This window comes from Hemitrygon akajei, chromosome 12 (assembly GCF_048418815.1).
Source record: "Hemitrygon akajei chromosome 12, sHemAka1.3, whole genome shotgun sequence".
Classification (NCBI taxonomy): Eukaryota; Metazoa; Chordata; class Chondrichthyes; order Myliobatiformes; family Dasyatidae; genus Hemitrygon; species Hemitrygon akajei.
The window spans coordinates 77,829,414-77,844,237 of NC_133135.1; the positions used below are offsets into that span (position 1 = coordinate 77,829,414).

Here is a 14,824-nt window from a genome sequence, read left to right on the forward strand (position 1 = left end):
CAGGTGAACTTTTGCTTTCAAATCCCCCTAAGCTCAAGGCTTTGTCATATAAGCTGTGACTTCATTTTGTTCATTGAAGATCATGTTCTTTTAACTAGGGTAGTTACCGGTATGTTTCCCTGTTTTATGCATTGCCATGCCAAGAACAGCATAATGACAAAATTATCCTCCCATCTGTTCACCACAGCTTCTAAACAGAGCCCTTTGTACACCACTTTAGAATTTTGACATTCATGCACTAATCATTCTCGTGCACATTTAGGGAGAAATAGGATATTTCCATTTAATAGGCAGTTGCACATGATGTTTTGTTTGGAGTCACCAGAGGAATTTTTACCCACTGATCCAGTATTGTAGTGTACAAATCTATTACGATATGACTTATGTTTTCTGTCTTATACTGCAATGTAGTTGATGCCATGTTGAATGTTTGCTGAGTGCAATATGTATGTACTTAGTGGGCATCCTTGCCATTATATACTTTCTGTGTACCGTCAGCATTTCACATGTACTGAGACCACCCACAAAATAAACATTTCATCTGTTAGTAATTTGACATTTAATTAGGTATTATCACAAGCATGAGCGTCACAAAAGCATTTGTTGCTTATCCAGATGTTTAGTAAACTACTTGAACAATACTTTCAATTTTTTTCCATTATTTCCTTCACAATAAAGTGATAGGAGTTACAAGTTCATGGAATCAGTGGCTTGATTGTAAAGATTATTTTTCTCCTCTACTGCTCAACCAGTATCTCTGCCTCCTGCTTTGTGTATGAATGTGAAGAGATGGAACATAAACATAATCTAAGGTTATTTTTCTTCCAATTTTCTCCTCATAAGCTATTCATTTTTGTTCTGATTACACACAACAGTATCTTTTGAGACTGAAAGCGGCACATTGTATGAATCCTTTTTTTTGTCATGGTGCCATGCATGAGGCCATTGTACTGCTGATTATGGAACTTCATACTTAATTAGCCATGATGTAATTGACGACAGGATAGGCTGGAGGATCTGAATGACCTCTTCCTGTTGCTGATGTTTTAATGAAGCAATGTCCTTAGCCATCCTGAATTGCAGAACTCTTATGAGTCAGGGACAAACCTAACAGTTGCCAGATGATACTGCCAAAAAAAATTGAAGATAAGACCATAAGATATAGGAGCAGAAGTAGGCCATTCAGCCCATCGTCTGCTCTGTCATTCAATCATGGGCTGATCTAATTCATACCCACTCCCCTGCCTTCTCCCTATACCCTTTGATGCCCTGGCTAATCAAGCACCTATCTATCTCTGCCTTAAATATACCCAATGACTCGGCCTCCACAGCCTCTCGTGGCAACAAATTCCACAGATTTACCACCCTCTGACTAAAGTAATTTCTCAGCATCTCTGTTCTAAATGGACATCCTTCAATCCTGAAGCTATGCTCTCTTGTCCTAGACTCCCCTACCATGGGAAATAATTTTGCCATATCTAATCTGTTCTGGCCTTTTAATTTTTGGAATGTTCCTAGGAGATTCCCCCCTCATTCTCCTGAACTCCAAGGAATACAGCCCAAGAGCTGCCAGACATTCCTCATAAGGTAGCCCTTTCATTCCTGAAATCATTCTCGTGAATCTTCTCTGAACCCTCTCTGATGTCAGTATATCCTGTCTAAAATAAGGAGCCCAAGATTGGTTGTATTATTTTGATAAATTCAAGCTTTTAACATATGAGCAAAGATGTTGGGCCAAATTAGACCGATTCCCTTTATTTTACAAAGAAATGAGTTTGCATCATCACTGAAAGTACCAGATCAATATGGGTTTTTTGACAGAAAGCATAATGAAAAACAGCCCTAAATGCTGGCAATAAATGACAAAAGTCAATCTTTCTTTTCTATGGTACAATGCAAGCACTTTATATTTGGACATAATTTTGTCCTAAGAGGTGATTTGCTCGCCAATTAATAGGTTTGAACAGAAGCACAAGATAAAATGCCCTCTTTCTCTGCAGACTTTAAAATTTCAGAGAGCTTAATTTCAGGGCGGTCAAATTATATAGGTCACATTGATATACGTTGCAAAATATATATTCTAAAATTTTATTTTTTTTGTACAAGCATTTATAAAGAAGGCACAACAATGTCTTCACTTTCTTAGAAGGTTAATGATATTTGGCATATCATTGAATACTCTATAAACTTCTTTAGATGTACTATTGAAAGTATCCTAATTGTTTGCATTAGGCCTGATACAGCAATTCAAATGTAAGAAGCTTCAGAGAAGAGTAGACTCTGGTCAATATGTCACAGGCACTGTCTTCCTCACCATCAGCAGTATCTAAATGAGGCAATGACTCAAAAAGGCAACATCAAAGATCCCCATCATCTGAGTCATGCATTCCTTGCAGCTACTGTTAGGCAGCAGGTGCAGAAGCCTGAACACCTACATGCCAGGTTCAAGAACAGCTACTTCTTTCCAACTATTTGGTTCTTGGACCAACCGGTAAAGCTGAATCACTATCACTAGAGTACAGCAACATTTGACCATTTTATTCACTTTGCAATAAAATTGATTTTTTTTTGTTCTAGTTCTGTTTTGTTCTTAAGAAAATAAACTTGAGTTTGTCTATACTGTGTATATATAAGGTTCAGAAGGACAATATATTGGATTTTCTATTGGGTCTATTTACATCTTCAATCATCCTCAATCCAATTACTACCGGTATATATTTTTTCTTAAACTTTTTCTTTATTGAGTTCCGTATCATGCCTGCTTTGTAAGCTATGGCAAGGACATATTCAAGCTCATACTAGATAATTTAAGAAAATCAATATTAATTCTGACAAGATTAAGAAAGCCAGAAAGATGATCAAATTCTGCACTTAGCCCAGTTATTGCATAAAATAAAATTGCTTGCAAATTATCAAAGTAATTTCACCAACCACACTACTGTACAAAGTGCAAAGTAGAAAATTATGTTTTGGTTGAACTGAGGTGAAATTAAGTCAAGTTTATTGCCATTGTCACAAGTTCTGTGAAGTATAGGTACAATGAAAAGCTTGCAGCAGTATTACAAGCACATAGGTTCAGACAACACATAGAATATAAATTATGGATAAATTATAAAAGACAGTGAAGAGAAAAAAAATACCAATACAAGACATTAATGCAAAACAATCGGATGTTGAGGTAGGATTAGGATTGTGCAGAGGGATCAACCTGATGATTGAGGGAAAGCAATCATCGGGTACTTGAACCAGAGTGTTGGACTTAAGTCTTCCAAAGCTCCTTCCCAATGCTGGCAGCGAAAAGAGTACATGACCCAGATAGGGAGGATTCTTGGATAAGTATTTGATCTAACACGTATAAATACGGTTTTTTTTTAGCATTCATCATGAAATTGTGAATATTTTCCTAGATATATTTTGGATAGGTTACAGAAAATTAGGCCATATAGCAGGTTGTTCCAGAATCCAAAGTACGTTAGTTTTACAATCCACTTGTATTTAATGGTTTATATGCGACACTGGACTTATTGCACCAGTGAATACTGAAGAAAGCAATATATTCACTTTTCTGGCCTGACGAAGGGTCTCGGCCTGAAACGTCGACAGCGCTTCTCCCTATAGATGCTGCCTAGCCTGCTGTGTTCCACCAGCATTTTGTGTGTGTTTTCACTTTTAAAGTATTTTATAGCATTTTATTGGAACCTAATTATGGAATGAAGCGATTTCGAGCTAAACTATGGTCAGTAACATTTACAATAAATAGTTAACTTTATGGCCACTTTGAGATTTTTCTAAAGTTATGAAATAAATATTTTTACAAATATATTTTTAAACATGACAGAGGTTTTTTGTATATGACTCGCTACTTTAGGTGTCATTGATTGGTTCTTCCGAATAATATGAGCTATGAATGGCTGTTTTCTCATTGCTCCGCCCCCCTCTTTCAATATAAAGTTAGACAGCCTAGGCAGTGTTCATGAGAATGGCGATTGTCTGAATCAGTGGCTTGGCTCATCTTAGGAAATATATCGGGGCATTTGTAGCAAAGTATAGTGTTATAGATTCGGGTATTCTTCAGAAATGCTTGAGAAATTCCAGTCAAGATAGCCCTTTTTCATTGGGGCCAGACTAAACCGGATTCGAAAAGGTGGTGGGGGGAAGGGGAATCCTCAAGAACTGGTGTGCATCATGGCAGGAGACAGCGATCAGACGGTCCAGACTCGCAAACCCTTTCTAATTGGGGTTGGAGGGGGCACCGCCAGCGGGAAAGTATGCTTATGTTTCCGATTGACGCGTTTCAGCAGTGATTGGTGCGCGGGTTAAAGCGGCGGCGGCGGCACTGGGTGGTTACTCCAAGCTTCCAGCTGTTTGCCCTCGCTGCTAGGTTCTCTACTTGTATAATTTACAGCGGCATTATAGAGTAAACCGAGCAGAGAGGGAATGGGTGCAGATTCTCTCGCCTGGTTACGGTGACTCGCCGATGAGTTGTATTGTTTGATGCAGCAGGAATTACAGTGATTTCTATCAATGGTTACGTGTATTATAAATCTATGTTTTAGCCACCCGTGGCGGGGGCTTAGGAAAACCGAAGTCTGAAGCATAGGGGGAAGCTGGTCCAACCCTCTGCAGTTACTGCATCCGCATCCTTTGTCTTTATGGGAATTTCGAGACCAACGCGTTTTTAAAATGTGGCATATCACGCTGTGATTTCACGGGAGGAATTGTCGGGATGGAAGCGGAGTATTGGGTGCATTCTGTTGCGGATAAATGCCTTTCGTGCTTATATACTGCTGAGTTATAAACGTGCGAGGGGGTGCTGAGGAGGAGGGGATTGAGAGAGACAGGAAATCACATTTGAACTTTGTTGCTTCAAATCTGAACCCAGAACAAATCAAAAAGCGAAAAGAAAAATATAGATTTTGGACATCTAAAATCAAAATGGAAAATGCTACAGTTGTTTGAATTATTGTCGAATGTTTCCGGCGCTTCTTGTTTTATCCCAGAAGCATTACATTTGTTTCCTTGTTCTCCACGCTTACACGTTGTGTCCGGTCTTCCCGCCATGTGTTAAATTCCCATTGGGTGTGTTTTAGAATTTCTTCAAGGTTAGTCACAAACTTAATTTCCGAGCGGCTGAAAAGAAGCACCAGCTTCTTTCTAAACCAGGATGTTTCTACGACTAGAAATACTTCGAGTAGTTAATTTTATCGTAAAAGTAGTGCCCGATTTAAGAGAAATACCGAGGAGTCCAGCTAGACCGAATAACTTGACGCGTAAAACTAGCTAAGCACAGTTTGGACCGTTTCATTGTTACTTGTACTCCCTTTAAAACTGGGGTTCTCAACCTTTTTTGGTGCCGTAGACAATTTTGGGACTCCCTGCCCTATCTAAAGCAAAGGTGTACCCAAAGGAAAACGCATTGTGTTGCATTCTTAAAATATTGGAATAAGTTAAACTAAGCCATTGATTAGCGACTGAAATATTTATTCCCTATATTCATTTATATGATAATATATTCATGATATTCATTGAGAGGCGCAGAAACTAATTTTGCCCAAAGCGAAATAGTGTTTGCTTGCGCCAGAGGCAAAAAGGGCTCTTGAAATTACGGATTTAAAATTAGGCTTTAGTTTATTGCTTGATAAATAAATTATTGCTAAAATTTTGCATCACATTCGCCAACATTAAGCAGTAACTTATATAATCTCTGCATGGATTATAACGTGTTTGAGGAAATTGTCAAGATATCTATGTACAAGAAAAGCGCATTCCTGCTGATGCTTTTGACCTTGTTACTTAATAGTATGGAATATGCTTAAAAATGACTTTTCAAACCGATTAAAAGATTAAATTCATAGCTGGTATGAACTGAACTTGCTCTTGGAATGTGAATGATGTTGGTAATAGTCAGAGCACTACAGCAGAAAAATAGGTCCTTCAGTCTATATAGTGCGTGCCAAACTTATTCTGCATAGTTCCATCGACCAGCCCCTGGACCATAGCCCTCCATACCCTTTTCATCCATGTACTTATTCAAACTTCCTGAAATGATGCATCGAACCCCCTTCCACCACTTCCGCTGGCAACTCAGCACCACTCGGAGTGAAAAAGTTTCCCTCATGCTCTCTTTAAATATTTCACCCTTAACCTATGACCTCTAGTTCTAGTTTCACCCAATCTCAATGGAAACGGCCAGCTTGCATTCACTTTATCTATAGCCCTAAATTATGTTGCATTCTAACTAATTAGGTATTAGTTATCTATACTTAATTGCCAGTGACTAGTTCACCACCACCTTACAAGGACTGTTGCAAGAAGTGTGGTAAAAGTGGTCCTACAGTGCTGTTAGATGAATTGTTCCAGAATTTAGATCCAGCGACGATGGGATAGATGTTGGAGGAGAACTTGCAGATTATGGTATTGTCATTGGCTTGTTTTTGACCTTAGTAGTGATAGGCAGTTAGGATGTTTAAAAGATACAGAAATATGCAACATACTTATTAACATATTTTTGTTTCCCTTTCTGAATGTGTAGTTTTAGCAATTTCTAACTCCCTTTAAATTGGTTTTATAGAATTTCTACAATTCTAATAATATGTGGTCACTGGATCCTATTTACTGTTCTGTAATAGCTGTGACAGTTCTGTGGAGTGTAAGTTAGTGTTTATACTTGTTACTTGAAGCTGAAAGTAGGATTAGTGTAAAATAATTTTGCAGCCCATCCCTGCCACTCAGACACAGTTGTGTCTTGCTTAATGCTATACTGCATTATGCTGAATGCTGCAATATAATTGTCTTGGCTGTATAGCCAGTATGTATTGGCTGCAATAGGTAGATTGGTCAGTTCAGCATCCTGTACTTCACTGATCTGCTGACTGTTCTGTCTGGCAGTTGACAGTTTGACTCACTGGAGGTCAAGTTACAAAAATATCTTGTCTAGAAAGATACACTCATTGAATCAGCTTTAATATCGCCGGCATATGTCACGAAATTCACTGTCTTTGCGGCAGCAGTACAATGCAATATATGATAGAAAAAAAACGTGAATTACAGTAAAGTTAAAATCAGTAAGTAGCGCAAAAAGGTAATTAAAAATCAGTGAGGTAGTGTTCATGGCAGAGGGGAAGGAGCTGTTCCTGAATTGTTAAGTGTGTTCCTTCAGGCTTCTGTACCTCCGACCTGATGGTAGCAGTATGACGTATGACCTGGGTGATGGGGACCCTTAATGATGGACGTTGCCTTTTTGAGGCACCGCTCATTGAAGGTGTCCTGCCAGCTTTCATTGTGTCCCTTTTTTTTCAGTAATGTTGTTTATGTTACTCACACTCATTCATCTCATTGGGCTTTCATGTGTCAAAGCACTATTTCTAATTTAGTGATTAAAGTTACAAATGCTGGTTCAGTTGAAGTAGTCAGGGGAAACATCCAGGTAATGTTTCTAATGTAGTCCCTACCCTTAGCAAAGTATCCATGTCTTTTTTTTCAAATTTCATTATCTTCTACTCTCTGCAGATGCAGCCTGATCTTTACAGTTCTTCTCTGAACTAGATTTTGTGTCTGTAAACTTAATCCGAGAAGAGTTATGACCCTAATCAATGACAGTACTGCTGTTTATGAGTATTTGAAGTGTTTCAGGATGTGATAATTGACCACTAACTTTTATTTTTTTTAAATCCTTTTTAACCTTAATAGATGTTTCTTTAATTGCAAACAGACTTTTGATCAAAATTAAAACAATAGCACTACATAATATGAAAGGTGAGGGTAGTATAAAGCAGTGTTGCAGAATGTTCAATCAATTAACATTTACAAACCTAGTTTTTTAGCAAATTATTAGGATCCAACCCAGAACTGTTGAGCTAAAGGAATGACCTTTTAACATCTGATATTGTCAACGACTTGTCTAAATCAATGATCTAGCCAGACCTAAACTGGATACTTAGCAGAATAATCTATTCTGCCACAATGTGGTATGTTTTATTATCTCATGTCATAGGCATGAAAGATTTTTTCCTCCCTGTATTATCTGCCTCTTACCTTGCCTTTGGTATCTGCCTTCTATCTGTATTTCTGGCATGTTCAGTTTGTATGATGCTTTGTCATTATCCCTTTTATTTGTTCTCCATCTGTGTTCTTAAAGAATTCCAAGCTTTAGCTGTTCAGTGAATGAAGCTTGTGTCATTAGCCTTCAAATTGGCAGATCTTGGATTCCTTAATTTCACTATAGATCATAGATTAGGAGAAATGTGATCCTAACTTGAAATATACCATTCCTGCCACACTATGTGGATATTGAGTCGCTTATCAGAGAATGCCCAGCCTTTGACCTGTTCTTGTAGGCACAATGTTAGTGTGGGAGAGTTTATGGTCAATGGTGACTTGGGTAATGATTAGTACCATTGAATATCGGGTGGATGGTTAGACTCTGTACTCTGCTCTGTGAAGGTCAGCTCATGCCTGAATAGTGTCCATATCTAGACATATGTGGGCACGAATTGCTTCATTTTTCAGGAAGTTGCAAGTGGAGTGGAAAATAGTACGCCATCAGTATAGGTCCCCACTTTTGACCTTATGACCAGAAGAAAGGTCGTTGATGAAACAATTAAATATTGTTGGACCTACGAGACTGCCCTGAGGAACACCTGTAGTGATGTCCTTAAGCTTGGATTATTTGCCTCCAACAATAATAACCATCTTCCTTTGTGCATGGGATGGCTCCAGCCATTAGAGTGTTTTCTCTTTGCCTATTGCTTTCGGCTTTTGAGGTTCCTTAATATTGGAATTCAGTCAGCTGTTCCCTTTGTGTCAAACGCCCTCATTTCTGGTTTTCAGTTCTGATTCTCGTTTAGACCAAGGCTGTCATGAAGTCTGAAGCTGAGTGTTTTTGGCAAATCCCAACCTGGGCTTTCTTTGGTAAATGCTAATTGATGCTCTTTAATGCACCTTCCACCATTTTGGTGATGACTGAGAGTGTAATGGATAGTAATTAGCTACGATAGGTTAGATTTGCCTTGCCTTTTTATGAACAGGACAAGCTGAGCAGTTTTCTACATTTTGTTGGATAAATGTCAGTGTTTTAACACATCTGACACAGTTTAGGGGTTTGGCTAATTCGAAAATGTGTGCCTTGTGCAAACATTAAGGTTTCTTTTTAATTCTTTGTCCATGGCACAAAGAAGTTTTTTAAAAGAAGTATTTATAAGATCAGCTGACATACTTTTGGGAGTTATGCATTCTACCAGTTTACCAGTAACTCTGTATTTTTAAATATTTTGCATCTTAACCTTGGATTTTTTTTTCTGCATTGACTTTTTTTGTTTTTAACTATTTGACCTTGTCCATTTGAAATTAGAACAGGGCAATACTATCAATATTTATAAGATTCCCAGATGCTGGAAAAAATTAAATGCACTAAATCCTGCTGATTATATTGCATATCTTTAAATCCCTTCACAACCAACTGAAGACTTCTAGCTTTAAATTGTGGCAATTTAAGTCCTAAAATAATTTTGGGTCATGCAGTAGGGTTTTTAACATACTGTGTATTGGGAGGTATTTTCGGACAATCATGCACTTGGGGAGAAATGATGTGAATACATGCAATGGCATTTAAGAATGTTTTCATTGTATTCTTCAAGCAGTTGTTTGAAATATCTGGCACTTTCCTGTAAACATTTAATATTCAGTAATTATTAATGTGCATCATGTTCTGTTCCTGGCTCTTTTTAAAAAAAAAATTATTGTCTTCCGTGCATAGATCTGTTCTGTGCAGAGCTGTAGCAGATAAATGGCAGGGGCACGTGTGCCTAATAGTGAAATATGTGCTGAAGAGGAAGTGGTCCTTCTTTGACTAGATTGAGATTCATAAGATATAGGAGCAGAATTAGGCCTTTTGGTCCATTGAGTCTGCTCCACCATTTCGTCATGGCTGATCCATTTTTCCTCTCGGCTCCAATCCCCCTTCATGCCCTGACTAATCAAGAATCTATCAACTTCTGCCTTAAATATACATAAAGACATGGCCTCTATGGTTGTTTGTGGGGAAATAATTCCACAGATTCACCACTCTGACTAAAGAAGTTCCTCCTCATCCCCTCTTTTCTGAGGCTGTGACCTCTGCTCTTAAACTCTCCCAACGCTGAAAGCTTCTGGTCTCTCAAGGCCTTTCACCATTCGATAGGTTTCAATGAGGTCACCCCTCATTCTTCTGAATTCCAATGAATACAGGCCCAGAGCCAGCGAACGCTCTTCATATGACAAGCCATTCAATCCTGGAATCATTTTTGTGAACCTCCTTTTAAACCCTCTCTAGTTTCAGCACATCGTTTCTAAGATAAGGGGCCTAAAACTGCTTACAATACTCCAAGTGAAGCCTCACCAGTGCTTTATAAATTCTCAACGTTACATCCTTGCTTTTAAATTCTAGTCATCTTGAAATGAATGCTGACATTGTATTTGCCTTGCTCACCAGACTCGACCTGCAAATCAACCTTTAGGGAATCCTGCACAAGGACTTCCAAGTCCTTTCACGTCTCAGTTCTTTGAATTTTCTATTTTCCATTTAGAAAAGTGCCAACCCTTACATCTACCAAATTACATGATTATACACTTGCCGACACTGTATTCCATCTGCCATTTCTTGCCCATTCTCCTAATTTGTCTTAAGTCCTTCTGTAGCCTCTCTACTTCTCAAAACTACCTGACCCTTCACGTCTTCATATCGTCTGCAAACTTTGCACTAAAGCTATAGATTCCATCACCCAAATCATTGACATATAACTTAAAAACAATTGGTCCCAACACAGGCCCCTGTGGAACACCACTAGTCTCCAGCAGCCAACCAGAAAAGGCTCCCTTTATTCCTACTTTGCCTGGTGCCAATCAGCCACTGCATTATCTATGCTAGAATCTTTCCTGAAATACCATTGGCATGTAGCTTGTTAAGCAGCCTCATGTGTGGCATCATGTCAAAGGCCTTCTAAAAATCTAAGGGCACAACATCAGCTGATTCTCCATTGTCTATCCTGCTTGTTATTTCTTTAAAGAATTCCAACAGATTTGTCAGGCAAGATTTTCCCTTGAGGAAGCCATGCTGACTATGGCCTATTTTATCATGTGCCTCCAAGTAACCCAAAACCTCATACTTGACAATGGACTCCAACATCTTCCCAACAGATGAAGTCAGGCTAATTAGCCCATAATTTCATTTCTTCTGCCTCTCTCCCTTCTTGAAGAGTGGAGTGGCATTTGCAATTTTCCAGTCCTCTGGAGCTATGCCAGAATCAATTGATTCTTGGAAATTCACTACTCGTGCTACTACAATCCAGTTATGGTAACTTCACACACTTCATAATCCCTGTACCTGGAACTTCGATCATACTGCTAGTGTCTTCATCAGTGAAGACTGATGCAAAATACTTATTAAGTTCGTCTGCCGTTTTTTTTTTTGTCCCCTGTTATTAGCTCTCCAGCATCATTTTCCAGTGGTCCAATATCCACTCTCACCTCTATTTTGCACTTTATGTATCTGAAAAAAACTTTTGGTGTCTTTAATATTATTGGCTAGCTTACTTTCTTTACCTTAATGACTTTTTAGTTGCCTTCTGATGGTTCTTAAAGGCTTCCAAATCTTCTAACTTCCCACTAATTTTTGCTCAATTATATGCCCTCTCTTTCACTTTTCTATTTGCTTTGATTTCTTTTGTTAACCACCGTTTTGTCATTTTCCTTTAGAATACTTCTTCCTCTTTGGGATGTTTATATCATGTGTCTTCCGAATTGCTTCTAGAAATTCCAGCCATTACTGCTCTGCCATCATTCCTGCCAGTGTTCTTTTCCAATCAATTCTGGTCAACTCCTCTCATATCTGCAATTTCCTTTTACTCTACTGGAATACTGATAGATCTGATTTCAGTTTCTCCTTCTCAAAATTCAGGGTGATTCGATCATTTTATGATCACTTGCCCATAAGGGTTCTTTTACCTTAAGCTCTATAATTCAGGTTCATTGCACAACACCCAATCCAGAATAGCTGATCCCCTAGTGGGCTCATCCACAAGATGCTCTCAGAAGCTATCTCATAGGCACTCTAGAAATTCCCCCTCCTGGAATCCAGCACCAACCTGATTTTCCCAATTTCTGCATATTGAATTCCCCCGTTGTAACATTAACTGCATTTTCTATCTCCCGTTGTAATTTGTAGGCAACATCATTACTACTGTTTGGGGGTCGGTATACAACTCCCACCAGCGTCTTTTTACCGTTGCAGTTCTGTAGCTCTATCCACAATGATTCAATACCTTCTGATCCTATGTCACCTCTTTCTAATGATTTGATTTCAATTTTTTACCAACGGAGCAACACCACCCCTTCCCCCTCCCCCACCTTCCTGCCTGTCCTTCTGATACAATTTGTATCCTTAGACATTAGACTCCCATGTAGCTAACAAGAATTAGCCAATTAGTCTTGACTATTCCTGAACCTTTCGACAATTGACTGCCCAGTACCCAATTTAATTTCTTAATTTGCCATCATCTTCCCATTTGCAGTCTATTCAAGCAGCATGTCTGTAACAATGCCTTCAAATCACAACCCCATATCTTTGCATCTATACATTAGACAGAATTTTCAGGTCAGAAGCCAGGTTATTTGCCTCAGCTTTTCTGCTAGAGTATCTTTCTGTGGTGAATACTGTAGACCTTCTGTTTGTTCAGTTTTTCCTGCTGTTATAAATTCTCACAGATTAATTGTGAAATCCAATTTCCTCATTTTGAATAGAAAAATTCTGCAGTCAAGATATGGAAGACTATTACAATAGGTTAAGTGCAAGAAGCCAGCACATAGTTTCTGCTTATATTTGAATATATTTTCAGCAACTACAACAGCTTGATGACAGTGTAAGCCAAAGGTGGAACAAGTGCCTCAGAGGTGAAAGCTACAGTAGCAGACTCATTTGAAATTGTTGGAACAAAATGACCTCAAAATTTGGTTTAATTAGCAGTTGTTTGCAGAAGTAACTTTAAGTTGGAATGGAAGGCACTTGCAAACTTTTTCTGGACGAAGTAGTGTCAGTATCTGAGTCCTGTTTATAGTGTTCCAAGCATCAGGTACCCAGTTATCATTAGTAGTCCTGCAATAAGCTTTGTCCCTAATTGACATCGTTGAGCTCCACTGTGTGACTGGTGTTAATTCCAGTAAACTAGGAAGACGTTGCTGTGCTTTACTTTTATCATTAGTTCAAGGGAATATTTGCTGACTGCGAGTCATAAACCACCCTACGGACTACTCAAGCATCTTTCACAGTCCAAGCTGTTAAAAGACAATGGAGTGCTTTATCCATCATGTAGTGGTGAAATGCTGATTCAACAGTTGCCCTAATGATGTACTACAGCAAGCCATTAGTAGCACAGGGTCCTGATTATAGAATATAGAGATTTGGGTAGAAAGCTGGAAAGCAGGGTAGTAATCTCTGGATTGCTACCTGTGCCACATGCCAGTGAGGGTAAGAATATGATGATTTGGCAGGTGAATGTGGTGCTGAGGGATTGATGCAGGGGATGGAATTTCAGACTTCTGAGTCAATTAGGTCCCTTCTGGGAAAGGTGTAACCTGTACAAAAAGATTCTGAGAGAGGGAATTTGTAGAATGCCTACAGATGGCTTTTTTTAGAGCAGCTTGTGGTTGAGCCCACTAGTGGAAAATCAGTTCTGGATTGGTTGTTGTGATTAGGGAGTTTAAAGTAAAAGAACCCTTGGGAACCAGTGATAATAATATGAAAGAATTAACCCTGCAGTTTGAGAGGGAAAAGGTAAAGTCAGATGTGTCAGTATTACAGTGGAGTAAAGGGAATTACAGAGGCACGAGAGGGGAGGTGGGCAAACTTGATTGGAAGGGGACACTAGCGGGGATGGCGCAGAAGAGCAGAGGCTGGAGTTTCTGGGAGTAAGTCAGCAGATGCAGTATAAATACATCCCAACCAAGAAGATGTATTCTAAAGGGAGAATGACACATTTGTAGCTGACAGGGGAATTCAAAGAAGCATAAAAGAAAAAGGGGGCAGATAAAATAGTAGTAAATTAGAGAATTGGGAAGTTTTTAAAGATCAACAGGAGGCAACTAAAAAGCCGTAAGGAGAGAACAGATGAAATATGAAGGTAAGCTTGCCAATAATATTAAAGAGGATACCAAGAGTTGTTTTTCCAGATCTAAAGAGTAAAAGAGAGGTGGGAGTAGCTATCAGACGACTGGAGAGGTAGTAATGGGGGGGACGGGGACAAAGAAACAACAGAATAACTTGATAAGTATTTTGCATCAGCCTTCACTTGTCAGTAGCAGAATGCCAGAAATGTGAGAGTGTCAGGGGCCAGAAGTGAGTGTCGGCGTTAATATTAAGGAGAAGGTGCTCAGGGAGCTGAAAGGTATGAAGGTAGATAAATCATCCGGACCAGATGGACTACACCCCAGGATTCTGAAAAAGCTGGCTGAAGAGACGGTGGAAGCATTAGTAATGATCTTTCAAGAAACACCAGATTCTGAAATGGTTCTGGAGGTGTGGAAAATTGCAAATGTCACTCCACAAATTAAGAAGGAAGGGAGGCAGAAGATACACCACTTAGCCTGACTTCAGTGGTTGAGAAGATGTTGGAGTCGATTGTTAAGGTTAATTGGTCAATCTGTGATTCGGTTATGGTTAAATTGGGGTTGCTGGGGTGGCTCAGCCTGAAGGGACGGAAGGGCCTATTCAGCACTGTATCGCTAAATAAAATAAGATCGACTCTCGAGTCACAGTGGAAATAAAGGGGACCTTTCTGGTTGGCTAGTGGTGTTC

At 39.1% G+C, this 14,824-nt stretch overlaps 1 protein-coding gene across 2 annotated transcripts in view; it reads left to right on the forward strand.

Annotated features, from left to right (window-relative positions):
* Positions 1-3,945: 3,945 nt before the first annotated feature.
* Positions 3,946-14,824, forward strand: part of uck2a (uridine-cytidine kinase 2a) — a 42,366-nt gene continuing 31,487 nt past the window's right edge. For both annotated transcript variants that reach the window (XR_012101083.1, XM_073063553.1), the window contains exon 1: positions 3,946-4,266. Coding sequence is in view for 1 of the 2 variants with exons in the window: in XM_073063553.1 (XP_072919654.1) it covers positions 4,186-4,266 (81 nt within the window). In the remaining variant the exon portion in view is untranslated. The remainder of the gene's footprint in view (positions 4,267-14,824) is intronic.